The sequence below is a fragment of the Lytechinus variegatus genome, chromosome 1, assembly GCF_018143015.1.
Source record: "Lytechinus variegatus isolate NC3 chromosome 1, Lvar_3.0, whole genome shotgun sequence".
Classification (NCBI taxonomy): domain Eukaryota; kingdom Metazoa; phylum Echinodermata; class Echinoidea; order Temnopleuroida; family Toxopneustidae; genus Lytechinus; species Lytechinus variegatus.
This window is the reverse complement of record NC_054740.1, coordinates 70,523,757-70,545,245: the sequence shown is the minus strand read 5'-3', so window position 1 is coordinate 70,545,245 and position 21,489 is coordinate 70,523,757. Positions and strand designations below refer to the sequence as shown.

The 21,489-nt window shown below is 35.6% G+C and overlaps 1 protein-coding gene across 2 annotated transcripts; it reads right to left on the bottom strand.

The window, feature by feature from the left end:
- Positions 1–6,945: 6,945 nt before the first annotated feature.
- LOC121421633 lies at positions 6,946–21,489 on the bottom strand. 2 transcript variants are annotated; one of them, XM_041616410.1, is made up of 4 exons: positions 21,262–21,489; positions 8,886–10,608; positions 8,315–8,380; positions 6,946–7,888 (listed from the first exon to the last, which is right to left on the bottom strand). In XM_041616410.1, the coding sequence occupies exons 1-4, from the start codon at positions 21,292–21,294 to the stop codon at positions 7,764–7,766; spliced, it is 1,947 nt and encodes a 648-aa protein (XP_041472344.1). In that variant the 5' UTR covers positions 21,295–21,489; the 3' UTR covers positions 6,946–7,763. The 2 variants fall into 2 exon arrangements, with proteins under 2 accessions (XP_041472344.1, XP_041472337.1); XM_041616403.1 differs by lacking the exon at positions 21,262–21,489 and adding an exon at positions 18,642–18,896.

Sequence of the window (21,489 nt, the reverse complement as noted above, 5' to 3'; positions counted from 1 at the left end):
CACCTTTATTAGATCTTTCATGTACCAAAGAACTTTTTTTTTCCATCTTATCTTGTGCTTGAGATGGATAATACTGTTTAAAAGAATGCAAGCAAAATCTTCAAATCGTCAAATTTTAGCCCATTCATTCCTTTTTTCGTTTATTCTTAGTATTTTTGTATGATGAAGATGAAGGAAAATTCTTGAAAATTTATTGTTATGATTCATATAGATATCTGTCTATCTTTTTTATTATTCACTTAGTATTGGACATACATGTATAATAAAAACAAACTCATTTTGGTTGTCAAATAAGTGCCTTATCGTAATCTTGTACTATTTTTAGCTGCATATTTCGACTTGTTTATCATTCCATGCTGTCACCAAAAATATAATTATGTATGCATATATCTTGTAGTTATCCAAATTACTGCATTTTATGGATTTTTATCGAAAATCTGAAATAAAAGAATTTAATATATAATGGAACCCTTTTAAGCGTGTTTTTCGAATGTGTTTCTTTAATCTAAGTTGGTAGAATAAGTTGAGTAGGAATTTGATCACAATGGATGATTGAGTGTGATTGTACAAACTGGTTGCACCGTAACTTTTCAGGCTTGATGGAATGATGATGATCAATATAAGAAGATATTGACATGGTTGTTGTAGGTGTTTTGATTACATTATGGATATTTTGCTTACACCCCCTTTCTCTCTTTCTATTTAGCTCCCCTTTTTATAATCTTCCTCTCTTTCTAACCCCTCCTCTCTCTTTCTATATATGTATACCCCTCCCACTTCTCATTATCTCCCTTTCTTTCTTTCTTTCTTTCTTTCTTTCTTTCTTTCTTTCTTTTCTTTCTTTCTTTCTTTCTTTCTTTCTTTCTTTCTTTCTTTCTTTCTTTCTTTCTTTCTTTCTTTCTTTCTTTCTTTCTTTCTTTCTTTCTTTCTTTCTTTCTTTCTTTCTTTCTTTCTTTCTTTCTTTCTTTCTTTCTTTCTTTCTTTCTTTCTTTCTTTCTTTCTTTCTTTCTTTCTTTCTTTCTTTCTTTCTTTCTTTCTTTCTTTCTTTCTTTCTTTCTTTCTTTCTTTCTTTCTTTCTTTCTTTCTTTCTTTCTTTCTTTCTTTCTTTCTTTCTTTCTTTCTTTCTTTCTTTCTTTCTTTCTTTCTTTCTTTCTTTCTTTCTTTCTTTCTTTCTTTCTTTCTTTCTTTCTTTCTTTCTTTCTTTCTTTCTTTCTTTCTTTCTTTCTTTCTTTCTTTCTTTCTTTCTTTCTTTCTTTCTTTCTTTCTTTTTCTTTCTTTCCTTCCTTCCTTCCTTCCTTCCTTCCTTTCTTACCCCATTCATGTTTCTTTTCAGCTCCTTCCATTCTCCTTCTGTTCCCCCTCCTCTCCCTTGTCTTTCTTTTATCGATCTCTCTCTTCTCTCTCTCTCTCCGATATCCCCATCTCCTCTATTTTCTCTTTATAATATATCCCCAAACGAGAATAATGTGAAGGCTATCAATAGTGTTTTAATTGACATATACACATTTATCGTTGACTCTCCTAGTTTTCATTTCATCAAAGCTTGGTTTGTAAAGTTTATCGTGAATCAAAGGTACTGCGGTCATTGGAGGAAGTTAGCTTGTGTGAAAGTAGACAAAACCGTATATGACCAACCTAAGTTTTGTGTAAAATTGAACAACAGTAAGAAAGTTGCGTTTGGTTGTTTAGAACACTAATGCGATGGAGATCCTTTCAATGGCAATTCGAATTACATATTGTTACACATGACCCCCCCCCCTTCCTGGACACTGAAAATATACCCCAAGACATCTCTCTTTTTTGTCATTTTATGATAGAAAAGTACTTCGACCATGTTATCATTGTTTGAAACCTGTAACACATGTCCTCTCATTAAAAAAATATATAACTTGCGATAGACTAGATGAGAGATTATTTTGTTTTAAAATTCAACTTTCAACTGGTTTCAAGGTTTCATTATTTAAAAACATTTCTGCAGACTTTTGCCAATAATATCTTTGAATTTAATTTATTATGTTTCCTAGTGCCTATATACAGAGAGCAATGTCTGTTATTTTTTTCTCTCTTGAATGGCAAAAACTCACCTTCCCTGCTTTTACTGCTTTTATTTGTTGATTACTAATGAGACAAGCCCATTGTGAGTTGTTGGGTCTATTAAATCTTATTTCAAATTCAAATAATATTTGTTTTATCAAAGTAGCGACAAACATCATTATACAAAATGTGTTATTAGAATTACTCGCCCGAGCATGATCACATTTTGATTGAAAACTAGAAATTAAACTCGAAATACTTGAAGGAAATCTTGTGATCACCCGTTGGAACAGTGTACACTCCCGTGTATTAGATAAATACATACACTTGATTCAATTTGAATCAGGGGCGTAGATAGCGGGGGGATGGGGGGATGCATCCCCCCCAGAATTTTAGGTGGGGGGGATGGTGTGTACAATCATCCCCCCCCAGGTTTCTGTGGGGAAGAAGCAAAACTATACAGTAATAAAGCAATGAATGCTGGTTAAAATCAATCAATAATAATAGCAGTAATAATCATAACGTACAGCAATGACAAACATGATCAAAATTGGACTTTTATTCAGAGTCAATCATCTTATTTGCATTTACAACTTGCAAGTTTTAAGTAATAACAACTGTCTTGCGTCGTCATATACATTTAAGGATCGTTATTCAGAGTTTCACCAAGTACATTTCCTTATAATAATTATGTATTTGCAAAGGAGATAAGTTCAAAATATTTCATTACAGATTTAAGAAAGTGTCGCTTAATCACTCCCTTTCAGAGCAATTGCTTTCATAACACATTAACACTGTTCAAACGAATTAATAAGAAATTACCTATACACATACTGCGCAGTCTTCTAGGTTTGAAGGTTATAAACTGTTACATTTCCTTACCTATGTTTTTATCATAATCATCATAACAAGGTACATAATAAGAAATGAATCGAAATTATGACAAGTTACTATCTATACAGTTTACTTCCGACAACCCGGTGAGGTTTATTTCATTTCCATACTTAATTCAATCAAGCCTTTGTAATCATGGTAATTAAACAGAGTGTGCTTATCATTTTAGTGTCAGCATATCTGCACGTGGATAAGAAATATAATGTTGAGCTTTTTTATTTTACCCCTATTACTATAATTGTAATTGATATTTTTTTAGTTATTTGGCTGTTTATTTGTTTATTCCTTTAGTTGTTGATTCATTCGTTTGATCATTAACAATATCGCTACTTTTAAAAGAGTATACTACTATACTAGTAAAATAAGGAATACTAGTTATTCTAGATCATGTTTAGCAGGACTGTCATGACCAAGATGATAACTAGACATCCGACAAATGACATTTCTCTTATGATCATCTTTACTCATTGTCATTAATCAAACAAAAGATTACTGCCATGAAAAATGTGCAAGGAAGTTTGTTTATTACTGGATGCCCTGTTTATTGCTGAAAGCAAAGTGATTAAAAGACACACGAGATCCATGAGGCAGATCGTGTTGTTTTGTTATCTTTAACTCGTCTGCTTTGGCCCATGATATTTTGTTCTTATCGAGTACGGTATCTCCTTCATTCTTTATATTTATATATTAATCATATATATATACATATATATATATATATATGTATATATATAATATATATAATATATATATAATATATATATATATATATATGTATATATAAATATATATAATATATATATATATATATATATATATATATATATATATATATATATATATATATATATATATATATATATATATATATATATATATATATATATATATAAAGTATGACCCAGCTCGGGATCATCCCCCCCAGGTCTAAGGACCTGTCTACGCCACTGATTTGAATCCTTAACGCACTGAACAATATTCAACAGTCACTGTCCTATAGCTTGAGTGAAGCTATTTATATGAATAAAATTGGACAATAAATTTGCTGGAATTAGAAGATGATATTTAACGCTGTAAATTTTAAAACATCTTTCAATAAAAACGCAATAAAAATCGAAACATAAAACCAAGTAGACTATACTGAAATCGAAATTTAAAAAAAATGCAAATTTAGCACTTTCGCCTAACTTCTAAAACTTCTGTGTTTAAAAATAAACGACATTTAAATCCATCGAGTCGCGCATTAGTAAACACATTTTTAAAAAGTGATAAAATATAATTTGCGTTTTCTAATGTCATTTCATTGTTTTAACATAATCTGATGGATGGGTTGATATCAAATTTTCAACGGTTGAACATCGCTATTTATGATCCTTTAAACCGTGCTCATTGTTACAGGCTAAATACAACTAGGAGCACTGAGGCCTCTAAGTGTAGAAATAAGTGCGAGTCAGAAGATACATATTCATATGAAAAATAAAACAAAATGAAATCTGAAAGTGAATTTATTACTTTTTGAAGATACAACTTTGTCATTTGATGTGTCCACACTCATACATTACTACTCATTACTCAACGAATATTGTTTAATTTTTATACACATTTTAGCAAAATGTAATTTTCTTACACTAAAAAAATGCGTCTTTATTTTGATTCAGGGATAAATTTCCATTCGTGTAATGTTTACCATGGAAATCAGAATTTGTATATATATTTGTTTCAATTCCAAAAGTAAAAATACTACTTAAAAAAGTGAGTTTCTCATGTCTGAGTTCATAAGTAAGCTGTATAAATCAATTAAAATATGATTATATTAAAATTCTTAAGCATAAAATAAGCATACTGCTGCAATATACATAGATATTGTATATTGCATGTCGCGATCATTCATCGATGAGTCATCATATATGAGGATTGCATGATGTAGATAACATTATAAAAAGATGATAACAATTCCCCCTTAATCAAAGTAACGTAAAACTTTTTGTAATAAAATTGAATTGAGTTATACAACATGCTTGAATTGCATAAAATAATGAGTATTTCTAATTTGTGCATTTTCTGATGAAACGGCGCTTCCTACATAAACAACAACAAGGAGCATTATCATAGTCATATCTATAAAAAAAATATGAGTGAGTGTGATTTCAGAACAACTTTCGCTTAAAATAAAATTGATTAATCAAGTCATGCATGAATGAGCACATTATTAACTCTATCCAGGATTCAAAATAAAAATCACTATTTCACCCACTGTTCTCTTCGTGGTTGCAAACTTTGGGCCTCCATAGAATCGCATGAGCTTTAAAAGACTTGAGAACTTTCCTTTTTTACTTTCATTTAATTTAAAACTTGCAGAGATTATACATTCGGAAATGTACCCTATAGGCCCATCTCTTATTCTGTCATAAGCGAAGTTGCTTTTTTTTCGACGAAGTTAATCGCATCTTTTCATGGCGAAATGTTACTTTTTACATGCTTGCAAAAGTTCATTTAAGCATTTCTCAAATTACCGCTCATCTGTGACATCACAACTACTTCTGAGTTTATTCAATAAATTTTACAATACTCTTCTGTTGAAATTTGTTTCGATTATTTTGTCAAAGATGTGGATGAAATTAGTTGAACATCAGATATTCAGCACTGAATTGCGTTCACTGCAAAACATAGTTTATGTCAGGATATGTATCAATGTGGTATATCGATGACAACCACAGTACTTTCTACTCCATAGATAACTTGTGATTTTTTTGGGAAAAAATGCAGATTTGCGTGTAATAATGTAAGCTTCACCATGACATGACTTAACGAACCGATTTCATTTTTCACAAATATGAGTCGACGCATAATACTTTCACTTTTAACCGTAACGTATACAGATTGAGTAAAAACAATGATCCGTTGTAATTAAAAGTTGCCAATTCAATGGAAAATCGTCATAAACACAGTACTATAGTACTGCATATGCCCTTAAGGTTCTGGAAAAAATCCTCCCAAACAATGGGATACATTTGTGTGTGTGTGTGTGGTATATGTTTGCGTTCGTACAGTCGAGAGGTATTCTTTGCTGTGATGTAAATTTTGTAAAATTCCATTTCTGCCAAAGGTACGTTTGCAATGAATGATCCAGAATTCCAAATGTTTATAAAGTCCAAATCCTATAGGAGTTGCCATTAACTTCTTTCAAAATACCTTTTTAATTAAACTTACATAACACAATGTATACTAAATGTATTTACCAAACAATACTCCTTATTTACTTGGAAAGGGCATTTCATAATGAATGCTACTGATTTGTCATGGTCGAATTTACATCACACCAAAGAATGCCTTTTTGATCATGATGTCTAAACGTAAACATTCACCTAAAATTATATCCAATTATTCGGGGAAGATATGCTTTAAAGCAAAAATATGCATAACAATGCTGTATTTATATGACGAGTTATCATTAAATTGGCATTTGTGCGGTCTAAAGTTACTTCAGACTCGTTCGGTAGTTTAGTGGTTACATTATTTTGATTGAGGATGGAATTACTGTGTGTGTAATGCTTAGATTAAATATATAATTCTTACATTAATGGTGCATCTAAATAGTAAAATTTCTTGTTGCAAAGTTCACAGCCCTTGCTAGGAATAATGATCAATATAGGATAACTAATTTGCTATACTTTAATGCGAATTTCCTATGCTGGATACGATACGAAAAAGAACTGCCAAGCCTATAGGCGGGCAACACTTCAGTATATAATGCTTCTTTTATCTAAGTTTGACAGTCTAATTTTCGCCATCACCCAATCTTAAAAATTTATAAAAGTCTCTTATAAAAGTAAAAATAATTATAACGAAATTTCTCTCTATACAGTAATACAAATCATGCTTTAAAATTTCTATACTGTACAATATATAAAACTCTGTAATGGATATTGAATATAGGTTTGATAATTTGATATACTAATTTCAATTCGTAAAACTGCAATTGCAGTCAATAGACAAGGCAGTATTGTTTTTTCGACAACTATTACGTAATACACATTTGAATTGAGATGTAATTTAAAAAAAATCAAATTTAGTTACTATAAATGAGTGGTGCAATTACACAATTATTTTAAGGGGTTGGAGTTCTGAATACGGTTCATCGCCATTTCCAAGATATATACGAGCGAGCGAATCAAGCAATGAAAGAATAAACACTTTAAATAATTCAATTTTGCAATATATTTCATGGATGATATAATTTGATTCGCCCTTGGTAATTCAGTGAAAGACCGAAATAAATGAGGTAAAGATAAAAGGAGATATTAATTATGTTTTACTCGTTTTTGTAATTTAGGAATTCGGCCCCCAAATAAAACAAATAAATAAAAGCCCACCAGTACGTTTATTGTGGAACTGTAATGTATCACATTCATCCAGCCTACAGGTCTGCTTTTGCTTCATAAAAGCCTGACTGGATCGACCGTGGATGTTCGGGATTATATGCCATCTGGGGTCCGTTGCAGAAAGAGTTGCGTTTAAACGCAAGTCAAAAAATCAATCGCAAGTCCCAAATGCGCGCTGTTGATTCGTTGAAAATTAAGTTGCGCATGATTTTTTAGAGTTACGATTGATTGCAACTCTTTCTGCAACGGGCCCCAGAACCAAAAAACATATTCCATTAATGATCGGTTAAATGTTTGTTCCATGCTCTTCTTAATGACAATTAAGTTGATGCATAATGTGTGCCGACAATATCAGCCACCCATGATACTAAAATTGCATTTTGCTGAGAAGGTCCATTGTGCTGATTCGGTTGGGGGTGATGGACTGCTGTTAACGATAATCAAGAGCGGCTGTTACCGACGAACCGAGACCGGATAGTTCTGCATCCGTTTCTCTCTGGATATCCGACATGCGAAACAGCAGAGGATGATGCCAATGAGCATGAAAATGAATGCTAGAAATCCGATAACAGCAAATGCTGCACAGAATAGAGAAAGAATATAGAGATTTAAATAGTACATGATTTCACTATAAACCCGCAGCAGGGGCAGATCAAGCATTGTCCATAAATTTCATCCACACTTTACCCCAAACAGCCTCTTGAAGTGCTGAAAGATGGGCTTTAGTTATTTATTTATTATTTATTTTTTGTTGGGGGGGGGGCTCACTAGATCCGTGTATAGACCAATTCTGTATGAAATGATTAATTGAATTAACCAATATAATATAATTGTATTGCACGACATATAGTTTCAAAGAAAATCGAAAATGATTGGGTTTACGTTCTGACTTATGATCCTATTCAAGACCTGATTTCAACAGCAGTGGCATTCAGGATCGTTAGATGACCAGTTAACGAAGATTGGGGATAAGTATGTCAAGGACTTTGTGAAAATTAACTTACCGATTATATATCCAATTGATGGTTCCTCGCATGGTCCAGTACTTAGACAGTCTTTACCCGGTCCAGCTGTCAGGAATTTAATAAAGAGAGAAATCAGAATATTATAAACATTGCCAATTCATCGCCTATATTAATTTACTATAGGCCCATTTTCTCTTCGAAATTCGTAACTATTTGGTGTGCTTTTGGACCGCTTTTCTTTCCAAAGTTTAATATGCGTAGAACATGGGTAGCGCTTCATGAAACAGATTGTAATAAGCTACTTCTAACCCTTACATATCTGATTGACTGAGAGAAAAAAAAATGAATCATACTTTTTCATAAAACGCTTCCCTGATTTGAGTTCGTAGACAATGCTCTCGATAATCGGAATGTCATTTATTTCTCTTACAGTTACAGACATCGTTATACATAATCTATTAAAGGGTTATAAATAGAGGAGTTTCATGAAGTGAAAATCGAGTGTCCCAAATAAGACATACCTCCCTGTAAATGTAGACCCACAATATCATTTGACCTACAATCAAGCCTGGTTATTCATATTGTGACTGTGTGTCATCAACTTCCTTACCAGTAAAATAAATGCAGACTACTACGACCAATCCCAAAAGGAGAAGGATGCACAGTAAGAGCATGACGGCAAACACGACTCGTGTCCGTTGCGTCCATCCTGTAGTAATGGTCGAAGATCTGTCACTATCACCTGCTAGCCAACTTCTCCTTCTACTTGATCTACCCAAAGGATGACCAGTCGATCTTCCAGCAGACCGAAGGTTTGGTGGTGAAACATCTCTTTCGGTGTATGGCGGAGGCGGAGGAACATTGAAGCCTTCATTCAATGCTGAGTGACCGGAAGGCATCCTTGTAACCTCAGGACGTCGTCGTTCTTCCGGCGGACTCACATCATATCCTTGGTTTGTCCTCCCCCTTCGTCCTGCCACTTCACCAGGCATATAACCGTAGCTGTAGCCGAAGTCGTCTCCAGCGTCCGTGTCAGTTTCAATACCTGCCACGATGCCAGTAAGATCCAAATGTTCGTTTCCATCACGCGGGGACCACTGTCGATGCGTTTCACCAAATGGTCCCCATCCGCGAGATCTGCGGCCACTTTCACGCACGGAGTTGTTGTAGACAATGTTAGGTCCTGACTGGGGCCTCGATGGCGGATGCATTGGTACTGATTCCATTGGGTGACCAGAAGATGGATCGATTTCTCTTGTGATTATGATTTGTTCGATTATCCGTGAAGATCGCCGAGGGAAGTCGTCGGTTTCTACTCGCGAACGTGGTCGCGATGGCTGGTAACCTTGGGATGAGTGAAAATCATCCGAATGAAATCTTGGCCCAAATACATTGTGTTCAAACGATTCACTATTACGATGACCTGACCTTCTCTCTGCCTCTCGATTTTGTTGTGACCTTTGATCCATGCCCTTACTGGACCTTTTGGTATTCTTAAGATTGTCCGATTGTCGTTCATTTGTGTCCCCACGACGAGAAGGTCTTTCAAGTGTAGTTTGTACTTGAGTTGACTGCAGTGGGTCGTGCCGAGTTTGTGTAAAATTGGAAACTCTCCTCGGTTCATCTCCTTGCTGTTGTTCAGCTTCGTCTTGATTAGGTTGAGTTGTATCAAAGTTCCTTGCAAGTGCTCGTCTTAGAACTATATGCAGTTCTTGATTTTCAGTATCCTCTCCTGTGTTCCCTTGGGGCGGTTGTGTACTCGGGGTATTCTCGGATTGTGCTTGGGGAAGAGGTGGAGGAGGCGGTGCAGGTGGTGGAGGTGAGGATGGAGGGATAACCGTTTCCCCAGGTGGATCTCCCTCGTCTCCGGCACTCAGATTCACACGATGGATATCCGGTCTGCTGTCGCTGTTAGGGTGATAGTCCCTGTCCGGTAACGATGGTCCAGTGTCAACCGGCAGCGTCGGATACCCAGTATTTCGACCAACCCTATCGGGTTCGGATACTGGGTAATCCGGGCTGGTGATGCCTCGACCATCGCCATTCGCTTCATCCAAATCTTCAATCCCAGTAACCTCCACTATCCTTGGTCGCTCTGCATCCCGTGGAATGGAATTAAGATGCTGGATGATAACACCACTCCTTGGGTTGGTGTTCCAGGAACTTGGGCGTAAGTCAGAGCGTGGTCTCCTAGCTGCATTGTTGATGATGACACTGCGTGTCTGGGAAGGTCTATGAGGAGATCTACCTGGTGCACCAAGATCAAGGTTTCTGCTGTTTCTTGGAGAAGGAAAGATGATGCTTTCGTATCCAGTCATATGATCTTCCTCTTGCTGCATATAAGAGGAGAGAGGGAAGAAAAACAAAAAGAAAACACGATGTTGTTAACGAAAGTACTTATGTTTGCAACTGTCTAGGATACAGTAGCTCTGATCTCGTGTTGCGAGAAATATCAAAATTAGACGAAGTAAAGATTAGAAGTGTAAACACAAAATGAATATGTACTGACTGAGGCTTGACCAAATGATAATTTTGGACACAGTGAGTAGGCTGTATTGTATAGCCAAAAATAGGCTGAAGCTAAAGTGGAAATTAAACAGAGTGGTACTATTCTGCCTACCTGCCATTTTGGCCAAATAGTTATCACAAGAACTTATTGAAGAAAAGGGGCATTAGTACAAGTGGATGTATACCAAGCGGCAAATTGCCATATTGATTGAGTTCGTGGTATTTCCCGTTTTACAGTATCTCAATCATAATCATAATTTCTGAACGTACATGCGCCACCCTTAACTATTCGTTGTTTATGTTTTAATTCCTCCAGAGAGTGCAAATTAATTTTATCTGAATCCTGGACAATACTCAACACTGCATGGCGTATGGATCGGGTCTTGAGGCCATGCCCCTGCCCCCCCCCAAAAAAAGTAGAAATAAAGAAAATGGCAAGGAAAGAGGGTGAAATGTGATACTATTTTTGTTTTTATTCAGGTATTCTAAATCTATCACAAAGTAAGATTTTTCGTATAAAAACTTGATTTTTTTCCTCGCTCGCAACTTTTATAGAAATATTCGGCATGTCTGACCCTCTCAAATTTGTTGGTTCACTCGACTGCTTATTCTCAAACTCATATAGCCACGGGGTGCATGGTGTCCTCTTAAATGTCAAGGTCTGTTCAAATTGTATTATTACTATTACTTCACACATCATTTCGCCATAACTTAATTTGCATTCTCCAATCATCATCGATCATTTCACGTTCTGCATATAAAGCAGCCATTTTCCCAAGAAATTCGGATAGGCCTATATCTGAAACCACTTAATATCGGGTAGAAATGGAATATGTGTGTTTGCTGGGTAGTGTTTTTTTTTTTACTCCATAATGGGCTATTTCAACACAACATTGCGTAAAATTTACAAAATATTGGAGTTTTTTACCCAACCAACATGCACGTTCCCATTTTACCCAACATTGGGTAAACTTTTTTTAGATTGTTGCCATATACTGCAATGGGGCACGGGGTCAGGGTAGTTAAGCGCTTCATACAATGTTGGCTACTCAGCCAATAGGGCCAAATTACCGAGTACAAGTACATACCAATAATGTTATCCGCGTGACTAATTATCCTATTATTTACAATAATTATATTCGGTTTTAAATTCCGTATAAATTATAACAATGAAAATTATAATGTCCCTTTACCGGTCAGTACAATGCTTCCCCTCTGACATCGGGTTGAATTAATTCCAAAATGTGGAAGTATTCTCAATTAATGTACAGGAATATAAAGCACATTTCATGTTCTAACTTCTATGAAAATTTCATCTTTCTCGCTGGTTTTGACTACACATTCTCATTCCGTTCCTTTACACAAATTACAGTGCTGCATTTCATCCCATTCCAAGTTTGCAGCTCTGAGGTATTTCTGTATTGTCTTTAGCATGTTAAACCCCATTTTACCATCCGGTATCTGACATTGTCTGAAGCAGAGATGTTTCCCTGATCTATCAGGGCTCATCAAATCATAAACCTGGGTATGTTCAGAAGGGTAAGAAACGTAAAGAAGTTTTGCATGATTAATAGGAGAAGCAATGCAGCAACTTAAAGAAAATTTAACAATAGGCTGAACAAGGAAGAACAAACCACACGTGTATCACACTTTGCGAAGCGAATATTACCAGTCGATATTGACTTTTTTTATTAAAAAAGGTACAGTAAATTAACTTTAAAAGTATTAATTGAAAACAAGAATGAAATATTGTTTGAATTTGGCATGAATAATGATATGTTGCCTCCATCATTGTACTGTTGTTGCCCTTCTGAACATGCTCAAGGTTGCGATTTGATGAGCCTACTTAGATCATGGAGATTTGCCTGGTCAGATGATAATAATAATAACAAAAAGAAAAACTACAAAATTACTTTCCTATATAGCGCATATAATGCGCTTCACATATACATAAATTAATATCTCAACGTATAATATACAAAATGGGTATTGAAAAGAATAGATTACAATAGGATTAAATAATTCATAAATATACAGCATGGCATAAAACCATTCCATTTATGATAAAGCATATCTATCAAAACAATAACTTATTTTTTGACATATTCCAGATTCTGACTTTTATTATTACAGTGCATATAAAAAAAACTATATAAGACAAAGACATAACCAATTCTTGAACAGGTACGTTTTAAGTGCAATCTTAAAGGTCTGGGTAGTGGGTGTAGTCCAGGGGTGCGCTTCATGAAAGGACTTGTCGGACGTTTTATCCGACAAGTCCCATTCTATACGACAGTTACCATAGGAACAGTGCCTCAGAGCCAATCAAAATCATGGAAGGATGTCAGATCTGACAACTTGTTGGATGAAAATATTGATGAAACGCCTCCCAGATGACAAGCGGGAGAGAGTTCCAGAGGGTTGCAGATTCTGAATGATCTGATGGGGTTAATATGCAAGAAAGTGCAGAACATACAGCAGTAGTAGCAGTGCTGCATGAATGGAAATAAAACTTGGAAAACATGGAATGGGCTGACTCGAAATGCACCACTGTTACATAAAAGACTGGGTATTCAAAACCACTGAAGTGAGACCAATGATTTTTTTTTTATTTATAGATGTTAGGACATTAGATGAGCTTCTTACTTTTAAACATTTCATTGAGAATGATTTTCAATTTTGGAATTAATTTAGCCAAATACTAGAGAGACATTTTTTTGGGGGGGGCGCCCTGCACACAAATAAAGATTCAGCTCGCGCTTTAGTGCTCGCATAATTTGTTTATAATTTTTAGTTAGCTCGTTCGCTTTGCTCGCTAGCAAATTCAGAAATATCAAATTGGGATCTGTGTACGTGAGAGTATGCATGTGTATATTTGCATATCAATACTCTATTCCTGATGTGTTATGCCATCATTGCCATGTATGTACTTTGGAACCCCTAGAGAATCAGCTCATGTTTGTAACCCCCTCCAAAAAAAAGAAACACTAATTCGGACTAGGGCTACGGGCCTGTCAATACTCATGTTCCAAACCAAGTTCCAAACACACATAGCTTTTTTAAAAGTAATTTCCGAATTGGAAAGTGGTACATTGAAGTTGCAGAACACCATTATCCTTTCAATTGATAATGTTCCTAAATACTTTCAAATTACATGCCTGAAAATTGTGGGGTTTTAAGCCCGGTTTTTTTTTTAAGTAGGCCTATACTGTCTATCATTTCTCAGAGAATTGGGATCGTCTCGTTGCGAATCTCGCACTTTTCTTTGAAATACCGTATAAAGGGGTATATAATCAATGGAAAATATTTCATAATCTTGATTTATACTTTGAACTTTTTTTTCTATCACCATCGTTTTCTTTCTCGGTGAAGTCGAGATCGGTTGAAACACGATGACATCGACGCTGTATATACTTTCCATGCAACTGCTATAAAACACCCGCTTCATATACACCATACGAAATCACACACACACAAAAACTGATAAGCTCTTTTATTCCCATCCCATCGCTCAGTTCAATTCTTTTCATTCATATTTGTATTGTCCCAGCTTGACAGAGCAGCATTTCTATTCAATAAAGTATTTGTAATGCACATTGATATTAGCTCCATGATGGCAAAAATCACAACGCTTATTTTGTTTGAAATGTACCCTGACCTCGCATACCGAGTGGGTGTAAAATTGTAAATTATGAAATAGGTGTGCCCTTCATGTAATCCCAAATACATATTTCTTTCTTTTATACCAACTAGATATACGATGTAATCGGTTATAGGGGTATTCCATGATGAAAATGGTATATTTGAACAGATAAAGTAAGACCAGACAGACGAAACACTGACAGTTTAATAAAAATCGGATAATGAACAATAATAAACTTCTGATATTTAAAGTTATTAATTATTTCGGTGAAAATAGTTCTATGAATTTCTTCATGAATATGCATTGAACAAGCTGATGATTTAATACAATATTACATATATTATTTTGTATTTCATATGACATTGTGTTTATTAAAATCTTGTATTCCAAGAATGAAAAAAAAATGGATTGACAACTGTTTACTGTACATAGCCCCATGCTGTAATCATTGATGCAACTTATTTTTTTAACAAGAGTGCAAATATGAAATAATTATGATTTCATGTAATAACAAAAGGAAGGAAAATTGGGATATGATATCACAGTGTGTTTACAAATTTTCACAAAATATTGCTACACTATAGCTTAAAGATCAAGAACTTTGTTATTTCTTTTCAGATTTTGATGAAATTTACAGCATTTTGCTCCATTTAGAGAACAAGTAAAAAGAAAACACTCGTCTCATCACATTATCATTTCATAGCCTTTTAAAATTATTTGATAAAGAAGACACATTCAGAAAATCGGAAAGACGGATTTTGAATAAAAAAATGATTTCTTGAAGTATATATTTTTTATCGTAGTATAGCCAGTGCAAAAGGAAGCCCGTGGGAAAATTCGTTTCTCTTTATATACAAACCAGCATTGCTCATCGATCTCCAGTGATTTTGGTGGCTTGTTATCATTTGAGCACATTAAACAATGCCATGTTAAATCACTATATTCTAAATATTTCCCAGATTATTGGCGATGGACTTGATGAGAACAAGTGGAGAAAAATACTTAGGAGGAATATTGACACGATTGAAATGACATTGACGGAGACTTGTTCATAATCAGTGGCTGCACCAGGATTTTTTTTATTGGGGGGGCAAAGGCAGACACAATTTTTTGCGGGTTTCAAAAAATCGAGCGCGAAGCACGAACTTCAATTTTTTATATAAATCTATAGGCCCCATTGACTTGAAAAGCAACCTGCTAAGGACTGTTTGATATTTCACCAAATAAATAATGCGAGCGCGAAGCGCGAGCTGAAATTTATTAACCTCTTGAGATAATAATTGGACGTCCTATGCACTTTTTGTAATAATGAACCGGATGGGTATCAAACTAAACAATTGATGCGAGCGCGTAGCTCGAGTTGAAAAAAAATCATGATATTCAGCAGTTTTTTTTTTAATATCATGACATACACGATGCATGTCTTGCTAAAATGAATCATGAAAATCACGAGGAGAATAATTGTACATATTCACTTGAACACTCGAGTTTAAGCCCCATGTCATTATATTGACCAGATCATTTATTTATTTCAATCAACAGTCACTGCGAGCTCGAGACTCGAGCAATATTTTGAATTGTATTTAATGACCTGAAAAATTTATGTTAGTGACTAATATTGTTGGGAGCTAACAGTGAATGGATGCGAAATTTTAGTAGGATGCTTAAGGCAGCATTTGCTAATCATTTTTTCAGTTGTCAACATTTTTGGGGGTGGGGGTATGGCAACGATCCTGACTGGGGCAAGTATTCTCTGTGCCCCCCCCCCCTGGTGCCGCCACTGTTCATATGATGAACAAAAAAATAATCATAATTAAATGTCCATCAATAATAGGTCCGTGATTATGCAAACGCCTAAGAATGAATATCGCTTACCTCTCCAGTCCACCAGGCATCGCTGTACGATCGTTCGATTCGAAACATGTCAAACTTTCTTGACAATAAAAATAAAGAAAGCAAACAGAGAAACTGGAGGAAAGGGCACAGGGAATATATTCCTTTCCACCGACCAAGATCAAAGTTGCCCTACAAAATTCAAAGCCCTTTTCAAACCAAATCCAAGACACTTCCTCGCTGTACTCTGTCCAGTCATTGCAAAACTACATGTACCTCTACACCTCTTTGTGATTAAAGAATAGTATTTACAGACCAATCCAGTTCAATCCTAGACCTGTATAAAGCACCACTATCTAGTTAAACCACCCCTGTCATCTCTCAGAAATGCAAATATTACATATTTGGAGTTTGCTAAAGGGGCGTCGAGTGTCGAGTGAGGGAAAAAGTTCTGCTATAAAATTGTTTTCAATGTGAGAGATGACAACACTTCATCAATATTTAGACTTCTATATTCAGGTGGCAGGGTGTGTATTAGTGTATTTTTTTCCTATACAAGCACGTCAATGATGACTTAAATCCGAATTTCAATGGAGATCATTATACTTTATTGAAGTTTTTCACTAGACTTTAGGATATGTCCTTTCACTAAAGTTTTCTGGATATTCCATTAATCTATTAATGGAATACCATGCATGTTTCCACTGTAAGAATTTGTACCTTCACGAGGGTAACTATGTGTCCAACCAGTTGGGGGCAGTATTTTGCCCAATATATATAAGTGGAGGTGCCGTGGCCGAGTGGTCTAAGGCGCCTGGCTATACATGGAAAGTCCGGAGTTCGATCCCCGGCCTTGCTCACGGGCGCCTATGCCCCTGAGCAAGGCATTTAATCTACAATGCTCTTTTATCCTGCTTTCAAATAAATGGAAATGCTACATGCATTATTGGTAACTAGGTGTGCACTTGTTTAAAAAAAATCAGTAAGGTTAAAAAAGATAAGCTGCAATTACTTTAGAATAGGATTTTTTTTTATCTCACTGCATGGATGAATAAAAATACCCAAAAGAAATGTTGGTTGGACACATAATTACCCTAATGGAGCACATTTACTCAATATTTTTTATTAGAGTGTAAAGGGAGGAAAATACATGTCATATGAGAGAAAAAAAACTCTTTGGTGTGAAAATACTTTTATTAGAATAAGGCAATGTCAATCGGATAAGGGCCTGACATGAGCACGGATCTATGGAAGCTTGAGGTACATGTACGTGCTATCCAGATGTCCAGATAGTCATGAGCAAAATCTTGTCATGTCTACATAATTATTATATATAGAAGTGAGTGAGGATGTAGATATGAATAGATAGATTCGAAACCCTGCAATTTGAGCTTCTCTTCTCAGGGATGTATAGACATGATGATATTCGAGATCTTATCATCTGATCATCTGTTATAAAAAAAGATGTCGATATGATCCGATCCGAAAGCAATGATCAGATCCAGATATTATCGTCTGATCGTCTCTCCCACGTGATGAAGACGGGACGAGATCCGCGGGATCTTATCATCCGATCATCTCTTTTAACATGTTTAAGGGAGGCATGACGAGATTCAAGATCTTCTTCTTCTTCGAGATGTAGATATAATGAAATTTGATTATATGCGGCATTTCAAAGCCATTGCAGATTACTTCCAAAATAAAGGAGCACAGTATAATTATCGCGTGGATGCAGAGAGGTGCTTTTTCTCGGGAATCCCCTTCATGTTTACATTACAGCGAAAGAATTACATATGTGGTATCTTCATCTACTCTTATGAAACTCTGTTGCGAGAAATACTACAGATTGAATTGTCTGCAAACGTGGGAGGAGGGCAGCGTGCATTTTGGGGAATAGGACAATCTTGATTTAAAGTTTAATTGCTTTAATTGCGATAGAAGTGGGATTCGAAAGAACAATTTGATCTGAAAAAGGTGGAACTTTTGAAATATACAGAATATAAGCTTGATCATGTTCTCGTTGGGCGTTTTACTTTTCAGTCTATACCCCCCCCCTCCCACACACACACTTCTATTAATGTACCAACCTCGTCGGAATTCAGTATAGATTAAGGCATATCCGCATTATTCATGGAATATAATCTTAACATGTGTCTTTTGGGAACAATAGAGACAACCCACTTTACTAACAAGGCTGAATATGAATACGCACGTAGTTTAGCTGTCATTTTTTCACATCATACCAAGTAAAGCTTTGGCCAACCATTATTAATGAAAACATAATTCAAAAAGTCAACACAAATGTCAATGGCGCCACTATATTATCATGCAGCGCAAACATAATACACTTCATAGATTCGTGGGAAATAATGGAACACATACCAGAGAATAATCGACCATGGGAATGGTAGGATAGCGATCCGGATCCATGTCACTCGATGACAGCTATGGATCGCCTGATATATCACCAGAAATTAACAACAAATCATCAGCATTGCCATCCTGATCATATGCACGCCCTCAAAATATATAAACGAGGATCCTCGCTCACTGCATTAAAAACTGAATAGCACTATATTTCAATGGCCACGATCAGAGTTACACTGAAAACCTTTTCGAACTTACGGTCCAGTGCCTACCTTTATACGTACCACCCCCATCATTCTATTCTGTCGTCAATACATGGGGAGACTAAATCCTTAAAACGGTATCACACGAACAAAGCTTTTTTACAGTTTGTCTATTGAATGTAACGATCTGTCTTTTATTCATTAAGGTTTACTTCCCCTTTTTACGCTGTATAGCGAAGGGGGAGGTGGGGGGGGGGGGGGGTCGACGTCACAATCTTAAATAACTTTCTTCCGGAAATGGAGAAGTAATCAGATTTACTTTAGAATTAACAAACGACTAGGTTGATGTTCATATGGGACTTAATCATGAAAATAATTATATTATTTTTGCATTTAGTCATGGGCGTCAATCCGTTTGCTATAGTTAGGCAGGCTGCATCACTTGCTTTATTGATTCGGATATTACGAGCGAGCGGGGCGAGCAAGAGGGTGCATACTTGTATACTGTATCAGGTCTACGTCCTAGGTATTAATATAATCGCTAGTAGGCTCTATACGAGGGCCAATTAATCTCTATATTTAACGAATGAGAGGAGCAAGTGAGGAAAATGAACACTTTTTATTTTATTTTTTTGCAAACTTAGTGATACGTCATGACATTGGGAATTGGGAAACTTCCTTGCTTTAAAAATAAACTTGCTTGTATATTGTGCACCATTTTTATGCAATTCAGCGAGCAGATGGAAAGAAATAAGCACATTTTCGTGGTAGAAGTATATCTTCACAAAAATTGTATATGCATCTGCTATATCACGTATTTTCTATCATTCTTAGTGCTGATTGGGCTGCTTTCCGAAACCGCCTGTAGACGATCGTGTTTATTCTGCTCTAGCACTATCATACGACCGAGGAAAGCGAACGAAGACAAATAAACACCTTTTTAAATCATGCACAGCAAAAACTGTGGTGTTAACCGGTGTACATAGAGGACCACATCAGTTATTTTACACCGGTGTTGGTGGTGTTAGTTTTACACCTATAGGTCTTATTACAACACCTATGGTTGTTACATTTACACTCTTTGGTGTTATGTTCAATCTATAGGGTGTTGTTTTAAAACCTCAGGGTGTGGTCTTTTATTAACACCAATTTGTGTCATTTATCACCACAGTTTTTACAGTGTGGAAGTACAAATCTCATCAGAAGTATATGTGATAGATGCAAAATGCAAACTTTATTTGGCATGTATTAGATCATGTGCGAGTGAAAAAAAACCAATTGTTTCCTGCAGAATTAACACTTTTTCATCAAAACTCACAAGGGCATAAACCTAAATGACTACACTGTATTCGAAAGTATCATGACAATCACACAAGGGTGATATCTCTAGATTGCTGAATTTATCAGGTTTCCAAAAAACCTAAAATTTCAATTTTAAAAAGTAACAATATTTTTCGAAGAAATGTCAGAATATACATTATGAGACGCAAATCCTGTAAATGGCAAAGTGACCAGCTTAAGGAGTATTTGAGTTATATAAGATACAATAATCGGCGAATCATTCATATAAATTTGTACTGTACTTTGGTGTAATAATTATCAATGTACGCTTCTCACTAACCAAATGTTAATAAACAGTCGGCATCCATTTGCTGGAATAAGGTGTATCGTTGCCTTAAACCATCCTAGTTCAAGATTTTACGAGCGAGGATAAGGAGCGAGAAAATGTATATTAAAAATATAACGACCAAGCAATTAAGCTGTTTATGATTTACATTTCGATGTGATGATTTTCAATTCCTAAAATATAATCACCTTTACAAAAGGAACCATTAGCATGATTAGCATCATTAGCATGATTTGATTAAGCAATGAGACGTCAGAAATTTTGCGGTAGGGGCAAAGTAAAAACTTTGTATACTCGTACTTCATGATACAACCATGATCGTTCGCCAGATCTTTCAGTTGGGAATAGATATTGGTATTTGGGTGACATTATTTTCACAAGCTTTGCTCTTTCTGAGTTATCCCGTCTTTCTTGTTCAGTCACATAATTTGCCACGTACATTATGTTTTCAATGTTATTTTTATGACATGTCCTATATGTTATTTGACCAATAAGCAACTGGGTTCACACTATGGCCTCTTACTTCATGTACCTGCATGTGTCCTAAATTATATATGCCCCAAAGCAATATGTTCAGTATATACTGCACGCACGAATCCACGTTAATTCAAACAAAAAAAAGTTGAAATTTAACACGAACTTGCGTACCTGGTGGGGGGGCGGGGGGGGGGGGGCACTGACACTGAGAATTGCGGCGGGTTTTTCAGTACTCGTTCAAATGAAAAACAGGGGGCCTACCCATGTTTAGTCGACCATCGCGGGTGTTGAATCGCGTGCTCTATGATCGTTTTAATGACGAACTCACCTCAAGAATGGAAGACATGTTTTCCTCATTCATTGTAAAATCTTTTCCTTTGGATCCTCACATGCATGGATGTAAAGTTTGGTACCCACATTCATACGATTCGATCAAAGTAGGCCTATGTAATATATAGCGATATCATTAAGCGTTACTTTGCTCACAAAGCTGTACTTTTTACGACAGATTTCACATTTCCAGATAAATTGTTCATTAACTCGTACACATAGAGCA

Coding starts and splice junctions, on each gene's coding strand:
- LOC121421633 (XM_041616403.1), bottom strand. CDS start 18,689: ATGGATCCGGATCGCTATCCTACCATTCCCATGGTCGATTATTCTCTG. Junction 8,381..8,885: donor AGTCTGCATTTATTTTACTG/GTAAGGAAGTTG, acceptor AATTCCTGACAG/CTGGACCGGGTAAAGACTGT. Junction 7,889..8,314: donor ATCAATTGGATATATAATCG/GTAAGTTAATTT, acceptor TATTCTGTGCAG/CATTTGCTGTTATCGGATTT.